Source organism: Nymphaea colorata, chromosome 5 (genome assembly GCF_008831285.2).
Source record: "Nymphaea colorata isolate Beijing-Zhang1983 chromosome 5, ASM883128v2, whole genome shotgun sequence".
Classification (NCBI taxonomy): Eukaryota; Viridiplantae; Streptophyta; class Magnoliopsida; order Nymphaeales; family Nymphaeaceae; genus Nymphaea; species Nymphaea colorata.
Window position 1 is genome coordinate 12204179 of NC_045142.1, and position 24572 is coordinate 12228750.

The window sequence follows — 24572 nt, forward strand, 5'->3', positions numbered from 1 at the left end:
TATCAAAAAGAAATTTTCTTATTTGAACATGAAAGATTTTTATACTTTGTAATTTACAATATCCATAAACTTGTTGACAAATCATCAACTAATGATATGCTGCACTTATCAGAAACAGCTTCAGGAAAATGCCCAAATCTGTAGGTGCCATCAGGTAACTTATTCTGCTAAGGGTCTCGCTGTAGTAAAAAATGTGAACCCCACCTTTTAGCTTCCAATTATCATTTCACAAGTTTCTGGGAGAACTTTTCTTGGTTTTAATAAACTAATCATATGTTGGGGCAAGACAATCTTCAACCATTTGCATCAGACTCGAATTCTCTAATGCTGCTGCAACACGTTCCTTATCATTCAGCTGTTTGTTCACTGCCATTTTTTAAGCAGCAAGATTAGAAATCCTACATTACTTAAGCTATTTTTTTTTTAATTAACATTAAGAGACAAGCAAATAGGCCACATGAAATTGAAAAGCATGGGGATACGAGACCTGCATCCTCGGTGGCATGAGTTCCTGGTGCTACTGTAATATCAACCTAAAAAAATTTGGAAAATTGAATGGTCAATAACCATGCAATATGTGCAGTTTAATCAAGCATATATAGGATTAAAAGAACAGGTTTCACTTTTACACGAAACTAATGACAGATTTACAATGTCTTGAGCTTTTTAATCAGTAATATGACTTCTGCAGAAAATCTAATGCCAGCCGCTGAAGATGCAAAAGAAAGCTACACAAAAGTTGCTACATGTTATACCTTGTACCAAGAAGGCAGACTCCGCATAAGCTTCACACGTAAACAAAGGCCTATAACGGTTGCCATGCTGCAATGATCAACCGTAGGAGTGAATTTTACCCTAGTTCAGAACAATTACTTCATCAGCATTTTATAAGATCATGACATGAAGAATATGCATCCACGTAAAAAAGCTATTACCTGACAAGTCTCCTCTCCTCACTCACTTCAACTGCTTCTTCTGATACAACATTCAACTGCTCCAAAGTGTAAGGATATTCTGGGTCTTTTATATCTCTTATATGATTTTTGATTGTTAAGAAACATAAATGGTATAAACAATTTCATGTATTTGACCCTAGAAAAACGTAGCTGATTTTATACAAGCAATGACAGATAGAGGGCAGCAAAGGAGATCCAGACTTTTATAATTAAAGCAGAAGCCCATCAGTAGACAAATGCCTTTCACATATCAAAATTTAAGAATAAACACACGCACAATGTTTATTCAAGTGGAACATTATCTAACAGCAGTCTTAAAATTTGAACTAGGACATTGAGAAGACATGCTGCTGTTTTGAGCTACTGATTGTGCTCGTCATCATAAAACCAATCCCAGTTTAATGGTTACGGTAACAATAAAACTTGAGATGGCAGTTGTTTTTCACAGAACATGTCTGCCAGATGAGGAGCACAAGGCTTCTCTCAAAGACATGGGAAGGCTCCTATATCATGTGGGAAAAATTCCATCGTAGTTAATAGTGGCAGCATGTGGATATGTAAAGGGCCTCCTATGCCTATCATCTCACATGGCACAGTATGCTTCTTCTGTTAAAAAGGATGGGTATTCTTCCATGAACCATATAGAAGTATATAGCAAAGGATGCACCACTATTGTCTGTGAACGTAAAAGATGTCATGCACTTTTTATTTTTGCTAAAGTTAGCTAATGATATAATCCTTCGCCTCAACAAAATCGATAGGCTATTATGTTAGAGTACTTAATAGCATTAAACCTCCAAATTTAGTGACCGATTATGCTACAAGTTCTAAATCGCAGAAAGCTTGTTCTTCTACAATAGTTACTACGTAGTCAACCAACACGCTTGCTACCTCTCCAACTGCCATAATTGCTATTCTCCAGTACACCTCCTGGTGCCAAACTATACACACTGAATGACGCTAAGAAGAAATCAACCATGAACAAATATGCCAAAACTAGGACATCAGGAAGAAAATGCCAGTCTTCAACCATTATCCTTTCAATCTTTAATTGTCCCAATTTAACATTGCAGAAATTCCAACCCAAGAAGAAAAAGTTATTAAGGTCTTGACTCGATCCCAACGCAAACCCACCTTCAGAAAATTTGCACTCTGAAAGAAATGGAAGAAAGAAAACGATATGCCAGGAGAGGAAAAAATGAAGAAACACCCAACTGTAGAGAAACCAAAGGAGAAACGTGAAACGAATTGCGAAACGTGAAACGAATTGCAAGGATATCAAAAACCTCCAAGGGGTCAATACGTTCAACACCATGATCGTTGCTTATCCTTGCAGGCCGATCATACCTCTCCTTCCTCTCGTAAATCACGGGATTTTCGTTAATCAATCCAGAAACCATATTCACAATCGGATACCACTCTGCCAAAAACCAAAACCTGCAGAACGCACTCGTCACTATCAGAATTATAAAACCTGACAAACTTGGGAAACTTGAGATCATGAGAAAGAGAATAAATCTAGAATAGGAGTAGATGGAACGTTTAAAGGTCAACGGAAATCGACCTAGGAGCCCCTTCGCTGACGATTCTTACCGACAAAATAAAAATTATGCTTCAACGCCTAAACGCCTAAAGAATAAGCAGAATCAAGAGCAGTAGCTAGCTAGACGAATCAGATGAACTGCAAAATCAAGTTTCTTTACATGCTCGTCCTGCTTAATCAAAGAAAAACGATTGAAAATGTCTATTAACATAATACATCGATGAGATTTTAGAACAAGCTACCGAATTCCAATCAGATAATTGGGGGAAGAGAAGTAAACTGCTGAAATTTTCACAATTATGATGCGTATATGCCTCCGTCAAGATAATCAGAAAAGTAGAAGGAAAAACCAACGGAAACGAATGCCCACCTTTAGTTGGAGAACTTAGGGAATAAAGAGCAAATCCTTGGAGAAACTTGATCGGTGACGGAACGCAAATGGCGACTGAGTTCTGAAGAAGAAAAGCAGCCACAGAGAGAGAGGGACGTCGAAGAAACACTTGACGTGAGATGGGTGGTCATCTTAAACGAAAATATTAAACTAACAGTTTACTTTTCAAACGCTGGAGTTTGCTGGCCCCTGTTCAGAGGACGTTGATAGAGATTCAAGCCACATTGGCTACCCTTTTCTTCATTTCTTTTTGCGGAGGTAACTTTTCTATTTGGCTCACAACCTACCGCAGAACTCAGATCCCTTGAGTTGATGTGAGACCACGAATTCAACTTTGTCGATTGATGTTGATAGGGATTTTTCACATGGACAGAGAAAAGGGCACTATCTGTAAGGGGTTTTTTCTTTTCATACAAGAAAATAACGACAATGACGACGCCGTATTTATCATGATCACCATGGACTGATTTTTCCTCCTGCGCGCCATCAGTCGTTTAAAGTCTAATGCGACGGAGGCATGCAGTTGCGATTTTTCATTTTTGTTGTAGTGACAGTTGACAATAACCACGACACTTAATACAGACTTTAGGATAATTTACTCTAACCAGTAACCTAATCCTAACCAGGACAGCAAAGCTTCATAACAATCAAATGAAGAACACTCTAAAGAACAACAATCGATTCTTGTGGAATTAAAACACCCAACACCAATGTAGCTATACTGCATGAACCAGAACAACAGTTGGTATGTCACCTAGTTACCAATAACCTGGAGTACAGCAGACCTGAGAAACCAAATAAAGCCTATACAGTTACACGATGACTGGAATTGAGGTAAAACTCCAGTTATAAACCAGTCGAGTTCTAGTTACATGAGCTCAGTGCATTTAAACTCAACTCCATTTGTGTCCTCCCTATTTAATAGGGGCGGAGGGAGGGGCGCCTAGGCCATGGCCCCACCCCATCAAATGAAAAAAAAAAAATACAGTGTAAAAATTGATTTTTTTTTTATTTTTACCTGAACCCAAATAAACTCATCTTCCATTTGACCCGCCCTTGAAAAAATCGTGATTCTGCCACTGTATTTAATAATCCTCAGGGTATGCCGTTTTGATTAATTTTGCCGTTTTGATGAATTTTAACACTTTCCTGTGGTTCTCATTTTCATTCAAAGAAAAAAATATGAATAAAGTGACACAGCTTCACCTTTGATGAATTTTAACACTTTTGTGTGGTTCTCTTTTTCATTTAAAGAAAAAAAAAATATGAATAAAGGGACACAGCTTCACCAAGTCGAGCTCGCCTTATAAGGCTCAACTCAAGTTTGGCTGCTCGAGTCGACAGTATGTAACTCAAGCTGAGTTTGAACTTGGCTCACTGTATATTCCTTGTCGGGCCCTCTACTTAACTAAAATATTAGCTATCAAATAAATAATGTAAGAATATATAAACTAAGCTAACTATGCCGTATGCTACATAGACTAACTAATACGCATCTAGACCAGGCCAAAATTGACTTCAAAGTGTGGGACCATCTAATGTATGTACGTTATTTCCTACACCTAATAAAATACCTTGCTAACTAACTTATATTCAAAATTACTATTGAAATGAAAATTTCAAAAGGAAGCTCAACCTTGGTTCCTCACCTTACAAGGCGGACGTAAGATCCCTTTACCTAACAGGATTATAAACTGAAGCACGCATCAAACAGGATTTTAAAAGTTCTAATCAAAGAAAATTTCACAAGATGGAATGAGGATGCATAAAAAGATGTATCTGCATGCTTTCTTTTCTAAATTCATGCATTAGGTTTTTTTAAGGGGCATAATTTAACTGGTTAGACTGGGGATGCATTAAGCAGCATGTTCCCGATTCAATTCCCATGAACACTATGTTCATGTGTCAATGATGATACGAGAATATTGGGTTAAAAACGCAGGGAAGCATTTGGACAAAATTTGGAAAGAAAAGAATATTAAAATGCAAACTATTAGCTAATTAACAAACAAAATTTATAAAGACATGGAGGAGATTGAAGGGGGCACAAGCTGGTTATATGCACAGGTTGCTGTGCAGGACACATGCTCACAAAAGTGATCTACGGGTACACTTGTTGTGCCTTGAAGGTTGTCTGTGTACGTAAATCTCTCTCGTCGAGGACGCCCTCCTTTTCCAGTAGGGGGATATGGAATTAGACATTTGAGGATTTTACTAGTTTAACTCATTGATTTGAAGCTTGAAAGGCAGAGAGAGAGAGAGAGAGAGAGAGAGAGAGGAGATTTATATCGGGTCTGATTTTTGTATACTTCAGATTTATATCAGATCTTAGTCCATACTTTAAGTTGGTTCTCATTTTTATGCGGACGAGGATCTAATCTGGATGTCGTTTTTGCGTGGAAAAAACATGTTTTGACAAACTTCTAATTGAACATTGTACTACAAAGTGTTTCAGATTAGCAGAGATTCTATTAACCTAATTTGGATGCCCATTTTTACATTCAGATTTAGATATTTCATAATCAAGTTCAATTTTCATCTATTTAAATCCCCTATGTAAACAACATGTATGAACGTATAAATTAGTGTTAACTTAATCTCTCATGATGTACTTGACAAAACTGATGATGTACAAGATAAAGAAAGAAGAGATATGCATGCCAAATTAAAAGCTGAAAATCAGCCACTATGTAGGCAAGTATATCTATCCAAATGTAATCCCACGTAATTAATAGTGGAACCTACAACTCTGATAAGACATTGAGAGTTTTGCAGAGTAGTGAATGTAAGCCTTAAGGCTGAACCACATTAATATTGTTCCTCTTTTCTTTTGAGATTTTACATGGTATCGAAACCCCTTGGGGTGCTTCGTTCGTGATCATTTGTTAGCTTTGGGCAAGCTTTTCTTTTCTTTCTTCATGGCAGCATCAAATCCTTCCTTGTCTTTCTCAAATACAAGTTCTTCTCTCTTTCGTTCCTTCTCTCTTTCGTCTGAATCCATGATTCAATGCAATGCTTTTTCTAGCGTTGTTTCAATCATGCTAGATAGTTTAAACTATTTGCTTTGGATGTTACAAATAGAATCTGTTATGTTCAGTTAAGACTTGATTAATTTTGTAGAGGGTTCTTGTCTGGCCCCATGTTGGTGAAGGTGCAAATAGATTTATTAACCATGAGTCTATTATTACGAAGCGATCAAATGGCAAAATCTGTTTTGAGTCAAATTATTAGATCTCCCACTTCTAAAGATGCATGGATTTAGTTGGAAAAATCATGTGTCTTAATCCAATATGCGGATTCTGCAGTTAAAACGAGGCCTTCAAGACATGAGAAAGGGAGATCTCCCCATGGTAGAGTACCTGAATAAAGTTAAATTTCTTTACGCTTTTTGTGCTGTCACTGAAATTGTTTCTGATGATACTATAATGCACCATACTCGAATATGAAAATTATACAACTTCTATTACCACCATGAAGAATCTGCCTACTTTTGTTGGGTCATATGATCTCTTGTTGAATCATGATAAAAGGCTCCAAAATATGAATTGTCGTGCCTCCAAACATGTTGAAAATTTTGTGGCCTTCTTTAGCCAGCGAGGCCGTGGGTGTAGTAGTTCCTATAGGGGGTGTAGTGGGAGCAAGCAGCAGTTTCCTCAAAATAATAGAAATCAACAAAATAATTCTTATCAGCAAAATCAATGTAACCGTGGGTTTAAAGACTAACTCGGCAAATCAGCCAGTAGTATGTTAATTTTGTGATAGAAAATATCACACTGCTGGCCAATGTTATGCTATTCCTAAGGTGTTCGTTGTCATTGCCTTGGGACAGCAACCTACAAATGTGGCATAGTACCCAGACACAGATGCTTCCCATCACATGACTGCACATGAGAACACTCTCAAATAAATCGGATTACATGAGATGCTGTGATGGTCGTCAATGGATCTAATGTTCCTATCTCCAATGTTGGTAATGTCTCTATCTCCACTAATGAGACCAAATTTAACTTGCCTCAAGTTCTTTATGTTTTTGGGATTGCTAAAAACCTGCTATTTGTAACCAAATTCACTAATGACAATCAATGTTTCTTTGAATTTTATCCTCATAAGTTCTTGGTTAAGGACTTGCAGACCAGATGCACCCTTCATAAGGGACCGAATAGGCATGGACTTTATGTCTGGACCCTCTCGTTGGCCTCTCATAATGGAGAACAGACAGGTGTGCAGCACTCAAGTGGAGAAGCTTCAAAAAGATGTCACGGTTTGGCACTGTCGCCTTGGGCATCCCAGCAAGGCCATCAAAATTATCTAAGCCTGTTCGCATAAACCATGACTCATGATTTGTCAGCCCCAATAGCTGTAAGGATCTGCAGGTTCAAATTTCCACAATTCCACTAAATTCAGAATTTTGAAGAACAATCTTCTCAAGAATCTCAATAAATTAATGTGGAAGGTCTGCAGTCATAAATGTTTTTACTGCTGCAGATACTTGGTTCTGGGCTCTTGCTCTCAGGCAAAGCAGTTGACACCACTTGCTCTATAAGCTGTGGCGATACAGGGTTATTTTTGTTTTTATTTTTATTTGCAGTCACAAATCATGGTCAAGTGAATGCTGATATATCTTCTTTATTTTCATTTTCTAGTGAACATATTTACATCTATCATGTGAAATTGAATTATTGCTCATATTACCATCCAAATGCTGCTCGCTTGATTGGGTTTGGATTTGAAGGTGCCCTTCATATGGTTCTCCAATTCTCTCTTCGTGGCAACTTAGCATCAGTTCTTCATGATATGTCAGCCAAAACTTAGCTTTACTTAATTCTCGAACTTTATAGGCAATTACTTTCATGATTCAGAATCTCTTGGCTTTTCAAATTCCTAAGAGTTTTAACTAAGAGTTGAAGTTGCCTTACAATACTTTCTAGTGGATTACACTGATACTTTCTAGTGGATGACACTTGAAGAAATTCCAATTTATCATACAGGAATACATAACTAATCAATGGTCATACAACATGAGTTACTCAGTATTGTAGACTGATTGGGTGAAGCTGTAGACTGTAGTATGGGCAATGGCGATCTGAACCAGCAACTAGCTGGGGAGGTTCATAAGAAGTAGAAATTTCATCATATACCTGTGCTTTGTCTGTCGTCCATGGAAGATCTTGGAGTTTGCTTGCCTCCACTACTAGTATATCCTGTATTTCTTCAAAATTCATTCAGTTTCTACTTCCCTCTTTGCTGAATTGGATGAAAATTTCGTTCCATTTTGTGGAAAGACTTACATTAGTTAGCAAAAATGCACGTTTCTTCTGTCCCTTCCGCTCCTGATGGATGTTTACTTCCTAAGGTGAGAGCAGGGGAGGTTGAACTTAGAAAATTATTCACTGTCGATAGAGGTGAATCCCTTCAATTTAATATCTTTGGCATTATTGAAGACGAGCGACTGCAACAAGACATAAGAATCGTGTTAGCACCATAGCTCAGGACACTGTGGGCTGTTGCTCCTTTCGCTGAATGGAGAAAGAAGGTGAGAATGAAGGGAGAAAAGATGATGGTACGAATATGGATGTCGTTGGCCATGGGTGTATATATATCTGTAGAAGATATATAATTAAAGCTGTGCATATAAAGTTGCTTTGAGAAGAAAGGTTGTTTCTCTGCGGTGGTCGTGGTGGTGGATGAGAAGGCCTAGCTCTTCAATGGCTCTCTCTTTCTCTCTCTCTCTCTCTCTCTCTCTCTCTATATATATATATATATATATATATATATATATATATATATATATATAAGCACCATGTGGGTAGGCTTCATTTGGCTAGTAGCAACAGATGTATTCTTCAGCACGTACTCCAGCCTCCAACTTTTTATACTTCGATCATCTATTCTTTCTATCTTATTGTTACTCTATTTCATGCAACCACTACTACCATGTTTGCTTCTTTGCCTGAAGGGTGAACCTTCATCATCCACTACCTTTCTGTTCAATTCTATATGACAGTAGTAATGAACATAACATGAAGAGCAACGCGGTAAAGGTGTTAAAAGTGACTTGTCTACCATGAAATCATCTCATGTGGTTCAAGTAATTATATGAAACAAGTATAATAGTGCATTAATTTGCTACTGTGGAGGTAACAGAACGAGGATCATTTTTTGTGTTGCTATTGATTTTATTGAAACTTGTATGTTTTATATGCTGCAATATTTTCGAAAAATTTTATCAATATATGTATGCCTTGATCAGGGCCAGAGGCAGGGGTGGCAGCGGCCTTAGCCGACGCTGCCCCCACCCCCTTCTTCAAAAAATAATTTTTTTAAAATTTACATGTAACTTTTTAAACAATTCATTTATCCAATATAAAAATTTTAAAAAATTATATTTCACGTTAATGAAAATTTTCTAGCTCCGCCTCTGGCCTTCATCAATATATGTATGTCTGGTTATGCTTGTGAATGATTTTCTCTCCTACAAATTGAAGCCATATATTATTTTATTATGAATCCATAGCTTTGCAGTTTTTTCTTATCTATCATTTCAATTATGAGCATCTCTTTAACGCTCTAGTGTAATAGTGGTTTTTTCTTATTTCTACAAAAAGGTGCATCGACTGAATCTCACATAACACGCATAAATAAGCCCCACGGCTACCGATACAGGTTTCACTTCAGCTTGTGGTTTTAGATGAAAATGGGCTTCCTGTTTTTGGAACTTCATCAACTTTTCACGTCATGCAGCATTGAACACATTTTTATCCATGTTTCATTAAATCTTTATCTATTTCACTAGGAAAGATGCAAAAATCAACTTCTTATCTTTTTTTATGCTTCAGACATTTGATACTGACTTTCTCAGCATTAAAGTCTGTGTAGTCTCTATCACAAGATCACAAGATTTTTTATGCATGTTAAACATTTATGTTCATGGCCGTGTTCTTTCTAATGTGTCCACCAGGATGTTTAAATTTTTTTCTGATTTTTCCTTCAGATTCACCTTGCTACCTTGCCACAGCCACAGAGAGATGTGAGGGCTTCAATAAGTATGCTGAGAAGTAATCAATTGATGCTTAGCATTGGATGTCATGAGCAATCATCACCTAAGAACAAGAAACTTGGGGAAGATGTTGCTACGGAACACTCATTTTCAGAACCTGAGTTGCCCATTCTCAGGCACCTAAATGGTGCAGTTCCAGTTGGTCCCTTGTCTCAGCCAACATGAGTACTCTTCCTCCAACCATCATTCTTTTGAGGACCTGAGCTGCATTGAGTGGGTAGATCAGCAGCCCAACTGCTCTGTTAGCTACGTCCCATTTGGAAGCATAACAATGCTCAGGCAGCACCAGATCAGTGAACTGGCACTAAGGCAGGAGCTCACCAGCAGGCCAATTCAGGGGAGCATGTAACTATGAAGAGACTGTCCAAGGATTCCAAACAAGGAATGGAAGAAAAGATTTTGGTTCTATGTTGAGGGAGAAGAGAAAAGAAGATTTTGGTTTACGAGTACACACCGAACAAAAACCTCAGCACATTGTAATTGTTAATTTTTTTTTTTCTTCAATAAGTGGGGGCTTTCTTCATTATGTTGTATTGAAAAGCAGAGCACTCATTTGGGAAGCTGCAGATTAAAAAAAAAATGTACATAATTAGTAGCGCATTTTTTGTGTTTGTAATAGATCATTACTAACACATTTATTTTATTGATATTCGTTGTTAAAATTATTACTAACCCACAACATTTTTCTTTAAGAAAATGCTTTTGTAACGAGGCCTTTTGAGTAACACCTTTCGTAACGCAGTGTCTTCTTTAATAGAAATCTTTACTAACGCTCCACCAACCTCTCCATTTGCGGTAAGCCGGAGACTGAAAAACAGGTCATCGATATAAGGAGGGAGCATGAACGAAAGGGCAATGAGAGAGAGCAGAGAATGAGGGCCTGTGGGAGAGTGCGTGAGAGAGGGAGAAAAACAGTGAGGAGATTGGGAGTGCGGGAGACAATGGGGGCGAGAGAGAGGAAGACCACAAGAGAGAGAGAGAGTGCGGGGGACCATGGGGAGCCAGCGTGAGGGGGCTCAGTCGAGGGAGACAAACGGGAGAGAGGGAGAGAGCATGCGAGAGAGAGTTGGAGGGAAACCGAGAGAGGCAGAGGGCTGCCTACGACAGGGAGGGCAGAGAGGATTCAGGAGGGAGCGGTTGGGAACGAGGGAGACGAGAGTTCAAGCGGGGGACAGAGAGAGATTGAGAGTGAGGGAGTCTGGGCAAAAAGGAGAGGCAGCTGGGAGAGGGCAGAGAGCACGAGAGGGAGAGAGAGAACTCACCTTCTCTCCACCGCTGGTTTTTCCTCCTCTTCTTCCTTAACTTCTTCCTCCGCCGCTCTGACGATCGAGAAGCCCCACCGTCGGACTTCTTCCGCTCCTTCTTCTTCCCCCTCTTCGTTTCCGCCTCCCCCCGATCTCTGTTTCTCTTCGTTAAAGTTTAAACCCAGAGCAGTGAGACAGGGAGAGAGGTCCCCGGCGCGGGGCCTCCTTCACGCGGGTGGCAACACGAGTCCGGATCTGGACCTTGATTCAGATCCGTCCTACTCACGTGAAATTGTCGGATGTTGAAGATTTTGAAATCTTAGACGTGGCCTCACCACTTTACTTTGAAATCTTTACTTTTGATATCCCTTAGTCCCCGTCCGAGCTGCAAGAAAAGTACCCCCTAAAATAGTTTTTCTGAAGAACATCCTAGCATTAATATCTTTTCACGGAAAACTTTTTTCACCTCTTCATTCTCATAGCATTTGCATGATTTTGTTTTCTCGTGTTCGATTATACAGTAAAGTAGCAGAATGAAAAAATTGAAAAACAGAGAGAGAGAGAGAGGAAGCAACAAAGAGGAGCAACTGAGCAAGACGAGGATAACTAGAACAAGAAAAGTCTAAACCAACGTTTGCAGCAGAAAACACATTTGCAGCAACTGTAAATTAGAATCAAAACGACAAGAAGTAGATGGAGGTTATATAGATCGCAGCACAAAGGATTCAATTCTGCTAACACCGATACCGAGAGGAGTACCAGTTCCTATGGTATGCATTTATGAATGTGGAAGTTAATAGAAGAAGCATGAAATAGCTGCTGCTGCCATGGTTGGCACTGCCTAATCTACTGTTAATTTCTTGAAGATGAAGCATAGGCATATCATTTGCACACACACAAATAAGCACATAACAGTACTATGGGGGTGCCTCGCATATGGCACCTTAGGCCAAGGTCAAGTTGGCATTGCCAGAACAGATATGGTATTCTTGACGTGACTACATCATTGCTCTACCAAAAGCAAGAGTTCCATGCTAGATGAGAAAAATATCAAAAGGAACCAAAATAATGTTCATTCATTCACTGCACAAAAAAACTAAGCAGATTTGGAAAATTATCAGGAAACAAAAGTAATGAAATGCACACCAAAAAAATACATTATGTGAATGAAAATTGATAGAAAAATTTAAACATTAATAAACTAATTATCCAAGTAAAGAAGACACGCCAGTGAAAGTCTTCTTAATTGCCATCCAGCATCAACTGGAAGTAGTCATTTCACGCTTCTGAAATTACATTTCATTAACCTATATTTCCAACAAGTACATATCAATTTCAAGTCTACTGTCAGTACTAGAGTTTGCACCTCTACCAGGGAATGAAGATAAGACTGATAAGCTTTGGCATGTGGCATAATTAAGCCACTAGTAACCAAGGCGGTTCTGACAGCCGATGATGAGAACTAAAAGCAACCTGTGCATATGCTGCAGCCGGATTCGTCATGATGTAGTAGCAGATCTAACTTCATCCATATAGGTCACATGGCCGTAATGGTTTCTGCTGCCAATCAGTGACTCCACATCAAGAGATTTACAAGCTTCAGGTGTAGTTCCTTGATATGCTCTACAGATGTACTTTTGAACGTCTTCATAGTTCTATAAACAATTCCAGAGCATAAAGAATGGTGAATATAAGTGGCAGTTCAGCTAATAAGAATTAAATAAATTGTGCTTAACTGTCACACCTTGTGTGCGCATGCAAACATGATCATATTATAATTCATGATGGCAAGCCACACATTAACTAAGGCCATAATTATACATTGGATATCACCTTTGAAACCATGTCAGTTCATTATTTTTGTTTGCAGCAATTATCTTGCATGGGGCACCGGCAGGCACTTAAGAGTAAGTACAATTATCATCATCATTTTCTTGTTAAGGTGGTAGTTAATAGTTAAACTTGATTAATAGCAATGATTTCTGAAACATGATAATATGAGGGTTTGATTAATGCTTCATAGTACATGTGGGCTAGTTACTGCATGGTCTATTCCTGGGCAGTGTAACAGCATCATATATCAACATCCAAGCTCTTCAAAATATGTCATACATTAGTTCTTGTTTGTTTGATTGATTTTCCAAGCAGTATCATAGTCGCAATAAATATGTGAAAGATTGATGCTTATTTCATATGACTCAAATGTTCCAGATAGACAATTATCTACCCATTCAAAACTAGACTTTTGCAGTCCACATGGTAAAATTGCAGAAATATCTGATGCATTGATACCATTATCATAAATATCGTTCTTGGGTTTTTAACGGTAAAATTTTTCTCAGGTAATTTTCAGCAAAAGTAGTTTTCTTGGGCAAATATTGGGAAAATCTTGGCAATTTTTTTAAAAAAATAGAAAAAACACCAAAAATTAGGTAAAAATAAGATAAATGAAAAATTAATAAGATGAAAGAAAATAACTAGATAAAATGATAAAATAATGTTTAAATGATGATATTGATAAGTAATTTACTTTAAGTTTAATGTTTATAATCCATGACGATATGAACATCAAAAAAGAGAAACGGAAAAGGGGAAAAAATGGTATAAAAATGCATTAAATTAGTATTTACCATTTTCAAAAATTACATTTTTTTCTCTTTGTTTCTTCCTTTTCTTTTTGTAATGTTAATGTCATGATTTTTTCGAAAAAACGCAATATCATGATCAATATGTACATGTTGTTGGATGAGATTTCTAGATGATTGGACAAAGTGTCATATAGAAGGGTCTCAAGTTTAAATCTGATGACACAATAAGCTACGGAGCAAAGTGAAACCTAACACTGCAATATGTCAGGGATAATTGCAGCAGAAATGACCACAGTTAATGGTGCAGAATGGTTAGGCTTGAACCCATTGAGCAACATGTATGGCTGTAGAGTTGAGCATAAAGTTGCCTATGGTCATTACTTAGAAACTTAAACCTTTCGCAGCTATATGCAGACAAGTAAAGCCATCAGTACATGACAAATTTGAAGAATATTTGCATACGATGTTGTGTCATTAACAGGAATAATAAAAGTCACAGACAATGTTTCCCAAATCCATCCGTCCATTTGCATCTAAACTGTGACCACACTAAAGTCCACAGAGCTGTATATGCCCAAGCAGGCCAACAACCACTACATGCAAATCAAAATTATAGACAAATACAAATCTAGAATACCAGTTCTGCAAAAGGAATTATGATTCTTGAGATGTGACACATCAAGGCTGACTATAGATAAGAAGGAACACGCCAAGTTGGACTTGACATACCTCATGTGTGTGACCACCACAAACAAGAGCATCTACCATCACAGAGTCTAAGATATGAACAAATGATGGGGCACCAATCTCCAATTCCAAGAAACATAAAGACGGTTCTTTATTGGTGAAAGCGATGGTCCCTACTCCTAGCGTACCTAGGCTTATCATCTTGGCAACTTCCCTTTCTTGTATAAGGTCTCATCAAATTTTCTAAATGAAAAGGAATTTCCCTTTGGCTTTCTTCAATTGCTTTCATGTTGAACCCTCAAGGAGGTCTCATGTGTGCAGGACTGCAGTACTGTAGGTGCAGTTCCATGGCTGCAGTAAAGGGTCACAATGTTTTACCTCAAGTGTGAAAGCATGTTGCAGACTTGCAGCCTTTACCTGATAATGGAAATCAAGAGAGTCAAAGCCCCAATTAAATCAAGACCATACTTCCTGGAAGGCTGAGAGTCAGCCTCAGCAAATTAGAGTGTTCTCTCTCTTTTCCTCATTAGACTAACTATCAAGCCCATATGTGAGGTCTCGTGCTTGGTCCAAACCTAGCCCATGTGAACTTGTTAAGCTCAAAACAACTTTCATGTGTCTGATCCTAGGCAGTAGTGATGCCTTCGCTGCACCTCAATATGCCTTCTGAGCCCATTAGCCAGCTGATCTAAGTCCAATTTAACTGACCTAGTCAAAAGTGCAACAAAAGCCCTGAGAAAAGACTCCCCTATTAAGTATGAGTTCGGTCCAGCTCAAAAATGACCTGCATCTACCTTTTTGGAGTCGAGGTCATGTGAGTTTGAGAGTCATTTTAAAATAGTCTCAAGTCCTAGGACCAGTCACAACCAAAATACAGTTAAGTCCTCTCGCCTTTCATAACTTAGAAATGCACAATTAAAATCATATATAAGAACGATCATGATGAAAAATTACTTCCATTTTGTCTTATTTATATACGAAACAATTCACTCATTATTTTTTTGAAGATACAGCTTCTTGCTGCATTTCTCAATACTGTTTGCTGTCCTGACTTTTTGTTGGCTTCCTATTGATACCTTTTATTACTTCATCATACCATGAATTCACAATTAGATCCCTTCTATGATAATTAGTTCTCCAGTTGAATAGCTTACAAATCAAAAACAGATGCTTCATGAATTAGTTTGGTGACTTATAAAATTGATCCTTTCTTAGTTCATACATTATATACATCACAAACTCCTACAGTCCAACTTGATGCTTATATCCTGACATCTTTCTGTGAAAAGTATGAATTTTTATATTTATATCAAAATTATACTAAAGTTTCACAAAAACAGAAGCTACAAAAATACTCTTCTTTATACATGACAAACTATTTACTGTCTAGGCACGGATGAACTTTCTCATAGTTAATGGAACCTGTTGATAATTTTAATCACAAATTTCAATGGAAATATCACGAAATAACAAGCATGGTCCAAACAGCTTCACATCCATACTTTTATGAAAGACAGATGAGGGAAAGCAAACAGAAGGAAAGATAAGAGGAAAGGGTGGTAGAAATGAGATAGGAAAACAAGAGGTCAATCATTGTTAGGGTAAAACTAGAGCTCAAAGTGCTTTTCAAACCCTTCTTAGCTAGATCTCCAGAGGACTTATATGAAGGATAAGACGACATAGGAAAAAAAAATGTTAGTGCACAGAGGGATGGGTATGTGCAAAACTGAAAGCAAGCACCAAATGAAATTCAAAGCTTCTCTATATAGTAGCGTGACATAGAAATTACTTTATCAAGTCTAAACTATACCCTTTGGATTCTGGAAGGGTGAAAATGAAAGAAAAACAAAAAAAGTTTAGAGAATTGCCTCATAAAGTGGATGGCCATTCACAACTACCCAGGGCACATATTTATGTGGAGGCTGTAAAGCACTGGTTTCCGCCTCGTACTGTAGTTCAAGCTGCAAAATTTGGCAGACTTATTAAAGTTCAACAGCACTGCGAAAACAAAACTAGCATGTGAAGATACCAAAAAAAACAGTCAAAAAAATTCAACCCCAAAGAACATAGGATGAGAGTTGAACTCGGTGTTGGAAGAACAAAAATATATAGCCATAGGAAAAACTATCACCGTATTTTTCATAAGAATATGGAAATTCCTACGGTAACTGAATCAAATCAAAGTTTTCTATCCTCCAAAAGCTTCTCTTATAGACCATCAAAATTAGCACAAAGTGAAGAAACATGCTGCAAAAAAGATAATGAATGTATGGAATACTTTGTTTCTTTACAAAGCAGCAATACAAGTTATGGATTAGCTTGATTGACCTGAAGTATCATTTTGAGGTGTTCATACATTTAACTATATAATAAATTCATACCATGTTTAAATTCAAGTAGTCAGTGGTTTTGAGGATACAAGAATGAGACCCCTCAATTAAGCCTTCCAATTAGACGAGTTCTATTTTCAAGCAATTCAAATTCTTACGGTGGCCAAATTATGTCAATAATGCCAAAAAGGGGAAGAAACTAACCTTTTTCCAATTACCATTATTGTAGCATTCTGCAAGCCGCTGAATATCTGTGCTACTCTTGGTAAAACAAGTTTCCCACTCCGTGTATTCATGCTTTACTACAAGAGACTCCACACAGTAAATGTACCTAAAATGGGCATGCTGCACAAAACACAGAACATTGTGACTTACAACATATATAATCATTACAAAAATTAAAAGGAAAGAAAAAAATTTTTTAACAGATAATAAACATCAGAATAAAATTGAGTATGCTCAAAGTTCCGAAGTGATATCACATAGAAAAGCACCCAAATGATAGAATAGGAACAACACACTAGGATCAAAAGATGGTCAAGATCATCTGAGCATCACATGACCATGTAGTGTTCCCATGAGTCGTGGAATGGTGGAAACTGCAGATAGTTAAACCAACTGTGTAATATAGAAGAAGATGAGAACAATAAGGAGACCAACGGATGACCAATAACTAAAGGCACATGAAGGCAGAGACTTACCAAACTGTGTGTGTTTGTGTTTGTATTATGAACATATATAAAGTTTCTAACATATACACACGCCCCAAACAAAAGGCACACTGAACAAGATATGCATTGAGAAGGGGGAGTTAGCAAAGCTGTACAAGACTAAAATAAGCATAGCAACAAGGATTGATGTCCCAGAATAGCTAGTTTAATATTCTGACACTGATTAGATGTATTCCACCAATGGACAGGTGACTTGATTATTTGTATAATTTGATATAGAAAGCTGGTCTGGCAGGAAGCTTTCTGAACATGCAGTACACAAATGTAAATAGGATTAAGATGAATACACAGGTTAAATGAGCATCCCACAACTAAAAGGTCTGTTACACAGTTCTTCAGCAAAGCCTTCAAGTATTAAAGAAGAAAAACAACATAAAAGGGACATCTATCTCCATATTGGCACCATAAGAATGAAGAAAAAGAAAATACTTTGTAAATAGGAACAAGGAACTGTTATAATGTGAATAGGAAGAAAAGAATTCTATAAAAATAACAGATAGTTACACTTCATCACTTTTGACTAATCACATGAAAGGATTTTTCATACCACATCAGGCCAGATATCTATTGCACATGCTTCCACTGCATTCAGAAAGCACTCATATGGGCCATGCTGCAAAAACACAGAAAAGAAGAGGGATAAGTTTTTATACAAGTATTTTCCATGTAGTACCAAATAATGCCAGCAAGGTTGTCTACAAGATGTTCTGAAAACAAAAAAATTTGAAAAAGAAAAACAAGAAATAGATTCTTTGTGTCACCTATATGGTATGTGGAAACTATTGCAAACATCAATCCAAGATAAAATAAACCACACATAGTTATATGCTAATAATGTAAGTCCAGATGGGTCTTTTATTCACCTTGCACAGATATGCCTAACTTTTCCAATTTTCTCACATCTCATTAGTGTACTTATCTAGGAACATTATACACCGTAACAAGACATTATTTGTCTTCTTAGGCTAACATCTAGGGGCTATTGCTTAAGAATCAATTTTCCATTCCCTTCCTCTTGCCTATTGTCCATTGCCTTCCATTCATCCTTTTATTGCAAACACTTCTTGGAAAAACAATTGAACCAACTTACAGATATGAACATGTACAGATGGATGCTTGTACAAATAACTCCTAGAAAAGTGATTTGGAAAAACATCCACTGAAAGAGAGTTTATTTTCACAAGAATTTTCTCCCATTGCATTTAGCATAGTGATAAATAATTAGAAATTACAGCTTTTTCAAGTCGTGAAGATGATAAGGAAATTCCTCAACCCCAAGACTGGTTGTCTTTCTGAAGTAATTACCCAGACTTGTTACATATTCATTCAGGCCAGGCATAAAGCAAAGATTAATTAGATAACTACTAGGGATGTCAACTCAGAAAATCTACAATCAGAATATTGATTGGCCGTCCAATTCAAATTTCAAATGCTAGATGTGCTTGGAGAAAGAAGCTAGGGCAGGTGCACACAACAAGAATTCATATCAGCAAATTTGTCTACAAGGTTTTCACAATGTGCAACTCAAAAGTACATCAAGAAAGGTAAATCTGCTTCGCAATGCTGAGGCCATCCATTAAGCATATCCATAAACTAATGTGCTAGAATTGTTCAGTTGATAGATCTCCTCAGATACCACTGTAATGTGATGGAAAGGCACTCTGAGCAAGAACAGAAGTCCATGGATCCACTATTTGATACTGCTGCAAGCACCGACTCTTTGACCCAAAAATTTTGCACTTCCAGCATTGAGAATGAGAACGCAGAGTCTATCATGGGAAGTTCCAGCGGCAGTTAGAAACCGGCAGTTACTTTAACAAAGAGAGTAATACGATGGTTACAATTCAAGTTTTTAAATATTACCGCAAAGAATACTTTTCAGTTTGGAAAAATCACCAGCCTGAGTGCTTGACCTCCTATTTGTTCGAAACGCAGAGCAGTTACTTCTGGCCACTAGTTGCAAGCAATGGGCATCGAATAAAAGCTTAAAGTTCGGACAAATGCATACTGAAGTATCAGTTGACAGTATCTTTCAACAAATTCGAACTTTTAAATCTGATCTGCATGGTTGATCTCGCAAAAAGTTAAACCAAACGAAGGGTCAACATTGAGTCTATATGGTCCGATTGGATCAGAACAGCGGGCAAGGCTGATAGGTATTGCATGGTTAATTACAGCAGTGCTATTAATGGACCCCAACTGCAAAGTTCAACTTCAGTAACGACGAGCCATTTCTCCATAAAAACTAAGCTGTTACTTCGTTTATCATTTCCTACTAGATTCAAGTTTACCATCTGGCAGTTCAAGTCCGGAATAGTACAAAAGTACTAGTAAATCCAGAAAATCCCCGATTGAATTGAAAAAAAAAATTGAAGAAACAGCAATCATCAAATCTCTAGAGCACCTGTCTGATTAGTATCATTTCATTTTACTGACCAGTAATTCACAGAGAAAAGGCGAATGGAAACCAGGAAAAAAAAAATCCTGAGTTCCTAAGCAGAATTGAACGCAAAAATGGCAAGGGAGAGAAGCAAAACCTGGCACTCGATCGTGCCATTAGCTAAGATCCTCGCGTTCCCGTAAGGAACGAGATGCAGATCAACGACGTCGATGAGTCCATTGGAGAAGAGTTGGTGGAGTTGGTTCACGATGAAATTGGAGCAGTAAGGGCAGAGAGTCTCGTAGTAGAGATCAACAGGCACTTTTTTGCTTCCCTCCGATCTTAACGGAGCGAGAAAGATTACAGTTAGGCAGAAGAGGAGTTTCGAGCGCAAGAGTTCCATCTATGCTCTCTTTCTCTCGCTCTCTCTCTCTCTCTCTCTCTCCTGCCTGCTCGAGCAACAAGAACGGAGATTTCCATGGCTTGAGGGCGTTTTATATAGAGAAGAAAGAGAACCGACGAATACGGACGAGACAGGGAAAATGCAGACGTGGAGAAGAAGGATCATCTGATTCCTCGATGTTTCACCTCATGATTTAAAAATTCCGAGTTGTCAGCAAATCGAATCGGAGGCAAATTTCCGATTCTTTTTTGACTCGGTTTCCTGGGAAATTAATGCGTCTTGTGAAAAGTCTTGAAAAGTCAACTCACGCAAGTCACACTCTTGCGCAGCCCTTTTTTTTGTATATTTCGAAAGGTCGCACTTATATTTTTAAAATAATAAAAATGAACCTAAAGTTTCAATATTTCTAAATATGTGCCTAAGTTTTTGCGCTCTTGACAAAGGCTTATTTATTTTATTTATGTTAAATTATCCTAAACTTCTTGCAAGTTAATGTGTCCGAAATGATGAACTGAACTACCTTTAAATTAGGTATGTTTCTTTGTGTGGCCTATTCGTGTTCCCCTCTTTCCTTGCCCTTCAAATTCTTCTTATCACTTATTTTATTTAAAAATAAATAAATTTTCCTTTAACAAACTTTAATGTTTTAATTGTTTTCCATTTTGAGTACAATAATACTTTTTCTAGTAACTTGAAAGCAAATTTGAAGGATAATTGTTCACTTTTTTTTATTAATCATAAAAATTTGAGATGGGCTTTCAATAATTTCTGCGTTTTATTGTGAACAAAAATTCACTTCCCCTAGAGGGTTACCTAATTGGAATCCTTCTAACAAAATTATTTGAAAACTTAGGTCTAGCTCGGCCCGATAATGAGTCAACCATGGCTGGCTCGACTCAAAAAACCCGAGCTTGAGTCTTGCCTGATTACATTTAAAAATATATCTTTAAATAAAAAAATTTATATGAATATAATCAATCATAATAAAATATTATATATATATATATACATATATATATATAAATTAATAAAAATTTTTAAAAAAAAACTCATTATCAGGCACACTCAGGCCAGCCCAATAAATTATCGGGCCGACCTAGGTTCCTTTTTTTTTGGGCCCGTGCCTGAGTCGGGCTGGGTATTGGGTACCTGGCGGTAGCCCGACCCGGTGTCGAGGTTAAGTTGACTGCCAATAGAACATGTTTAAATGCCATTTGTGTCTCCAAACACACTCATAATCTTGATACCAGATACATCTTGATACCAGATACAAGTAAATAAGACCTAGTTTCTCCAAAATACCAACCCTTGAATGAAACTTTGTCTTTAATCTATGTCACATTTAGTAATGCCAATTAAAACAATGACACTGCAAAGACAAAATCCTTTTTTTATATATAAATATTTTCAAATTTACTAAAATATATTACTCCGTCTAACTCATTCCTTGGGGGCATTTGCCTCATTTCATTAAAAGAGAAACATGTCATATCATCAGCTTCTTCTCAACAGCTAATTTAAAATGGTTAAGTGAAAGTGAGAGTCGATCTGTCAATTGCTAAGATGCGTAGATGAATGTACAAATTGCGCATAATATGGAGATGAGTATGAAGAAAAAAAAAAGTTGTTTATATTCAGTAAGGTGCATGTTGATTCCTGTTCCGAGATTAATTTTGGGAATGGGGACAATGCATTGCCCCATAAGAGCCATATATCTGAACACATTTCTTTTTTATTAAGTTTTCAACACTTTTCTTTGACTAGCCGTAAAATTAAATAATTTTTAAATAACTGCTAATTATTTATTGATTTCTTTCTAAACTACATCTAAACTGTTGGTGATAATCGAGAAAGCACCTAGGGTTTGTAGTCTTGTTAAATATGCATCTAAGTTTTTTTGTAGTTAATTAATTCGGTCCAGTAAGTTTTTCATGTAGTAGATAGCAAAATGCATTTTGACCTTTTAAAATAACTTCAGAAAAGCACCTAACTTTTCATGTTATTTCGATCATATACTTAATTTTTCAATAAACTTGCAAAAGCACATAACTTTTTACAATAATGTGGGTGGTTGACTCCATTTATATATATTCATCTAAAATTTGATTTTTTTTTTATTTCAAAAGCAAATTAGTTGCAACACTTGAAACACCCCAATAAGGATCTTTCTTTTGTTGCAAATCTTTGACTAACTCCTTTTGGAATACGAAGTTTGCTTCATGCAATACAAGGGAAGGACAAATGAAAGAACACTATTGTTGTCCTGAAGATCATACTAAATGTTGAAAAAAAAATGTTTAAAAGAGTCTACCAGGATTATTGAAATTTCATTTATTTGTTCTGCTGTTCAAAGAAAAAACTGATCAAAATTAATTTGGCTCCATTATTAGCGATTATGGCTGTTTTCACAATAATATTGGTTCAATAAAGTTCATCAGTAACTTATATTAATAATTTATTTTGTTGGGAGTTTGTGAGAAAAACGGAAAGTCACGGTTTCGTATTTCCAAATAAATGAGAATAAGAAACGGCGTCGAGGAAAGTAGTAACAATGGTTTAGGTGACAACGCCCCCAAGGAAGGCTGCCTATTTCCATAGACATAGGCATCTTTTTTTGTATTTTCTTTTTTATTTTAACAATACCGAGTCGGGTTCTTCTCCTACTGTATCGAATGGAACATGTTGAACAAGATTTTCTTCATGCAAAACTTGCTCGATTGAGATTAGAAAAATCATACGGATTTTATGAAACCATGTATTATGGCTCGAATCCGTAGTCTTTCGATAGGAGCAGTTGACAATGAAATCCGATTTTTCCCATTATTATCTTCGGCTGCCTTCGTTTTTAATGAAAAACTCTCAATCTCTTTAGGCTTGCGGTATATTGAACTACTAGGGGCTTAGATAGGTGGAGTTTCATGGGGCATATGCAGAGCCCGAGTGGTCAGAGTAGGGCCCGCAAGGGCTATGGCCCTACCTCAAAAAATAAAAAAACAAAAGTTTACAAGTAAAATTTTAAAAAATTTTACTTGTTTTATATAAAAATTTTTAAAAATGATATTCCAGCCCAAGTCGCTTTAATTCAGCTACCCTCTTGAAAAACTTTTAGCTTCGCCTTTAGGTATATCAACTACTTTCCATAAAAACTTGAATTAGTGCTTGATTTCGGGGACCCAATTGTATAAGACTGTCCATAAGACCCATGTCACTGTCTCTTAACCAATTGAAAATTTACTAACTGTGTCGTAAAAAAAAAAAAAAAAAGGCTCAGTCCTTAGGAATAATAATCAAAAGAGAAATAATAATCAATTCATATGTTAAGGTTAATAGGTGAGAGCATGAGAGCCCCCTTGTATGTTTAGGCTAGAATTTAGGGGTCATGTGATAATAGGAATAATAATCAACTATTCCATGCATCTGTTTTAAAAATTAAACCATATGTTCATAAAACATTGTGTTATAGTTTTCTATGAACCAGCACCAATCTTTTACGGTAAGCTTCAACCCCTATCGTATCGTCAGCTTAAAAAAAAAAAAATGATGACCTCATCTTTATTCACATGTCAGGTGCTCCCAGTGGCGGAGCTACGTTGCCCACGCCAGCCCAATAAAGCTCCGTGTAAAAAATTTGCTTCACGCCAGTGTTGCAGCCAGTGTTGTGGCTGTTGCCCACGCCAGAATTGGATCGGGCCCCATAATGAACACCGATCCAGCTCCAGACAAAACCTTTGCCCCGCCCAAAACCTAAAAGTTCACGTTTCCCCGCCCAATGTTGCCCCCAAACATCCACCAAAAACTTTTCCCCGCCCGAAACTTAGAAGTTAATGTGTTCCCGCCCATTGTTGCACCCAAACATTCACCAGAAAGGGAAAGGGGCAAACTGCGAAGCCGCAAGGCGCGCAGGGGCAATCTGTGCATCTTGGCATGGCGCTTTGCCCGTTGGGATTTCACAAGGTCAGTGTTTCTTTCTCTCTCTCTTGGACTCCATCCCCCTTTCCTTGTTTTGATTTTGGACTTTTGATGAGCTTGCATTTGATTTGGGGTTTTTTCACATTTCATATCACATTTGTGCGTCTTTTACTCTTGCTGTATAGTATTAAGTCATATAGGTTCTTCGCCCAATCTGTGCATCTTGGCATGGTGCTTTTCCCGTTGGGATTTCTTTCACTAGGTCAGCGTTTCTACTCTCTCTCTCTGACGCTCTCCGCCTCTCCCCGTTTTCTTGTTTTGATTTTGGACTTTTGATGAGCTTGCATTTGATT

At 37.3% G+C, this 24572-nt stretch overlaps 2 protein-coding genes across 6 annotated transcripts; both read right to left on the minus strand.

Annotated features, from left to right (window-relative positions):
* Nucleotides 1-3260, minus strand: LOC116254648 (protein AE7-like). 5 transcript variants are annotated; one of them, XM_050078032.1, is made up of 7 exons: nt 2870-3249; nt 2550-2668; nt 2234-2393; nt 936-1039; nt 756-855; nt 488-533; nt 1-366 (listed from the first exon to the last, which is right to left on the minus strand). In XM_050078032.1, exons 3-7 carry the CDS (start codon nt 2354-2356, stop codon nt 266-268), a joined length of 474 nt encoding a protein of 157 aa, XP_049933989.1. In that variant the 5' UTR covers nt 2357-2393; nt 2550-2668; nt 2870-3249; the 3' UTR covers nt 1-265. The 5 variants fall into 5 exon arrangements, with proteins under 5 accessions (XP_049933989.1, XP_049933988.1, XP_049933991.1 ...); XM_050078031.1 differs by having other exon boundaries at nt 2521-2668; nt 2870-3248; XM_050078034.1 differs by lacking the exon at nt 2550-2668 and having other exon boundaries at nt 1-355; nt 2870-3260.
* Nucleotides 3261-12349: 9089 nt separating this feature from the next.
* Nucleotides 12350-20385, minus strand: LOC116254821 (gamma-interferon-responsive lysosomal thiol protein-like). The gene is made up of 5 exons (XM_031630421.2): nt 20065-20385; nt 18075-18140; nt 17001-17141; nt 16335-16427; nt 12350-12846 (listed from the first exon to the last, which is right to left on the minus strand). The coding sequence occupies exons 1-5, from the start codon at nt 20308-20310 to the stop codon at nt 12691-12693; spliced, it is 702 nt and encodes a 233-aa protein (XP_031486281.1). The 5' UTR covers nt 20311-20385; the 3' UTR covers nt 12350-12690.
* Between the last annotated feature and the right edge of the window lie 4187 nt (nt 20386-24572).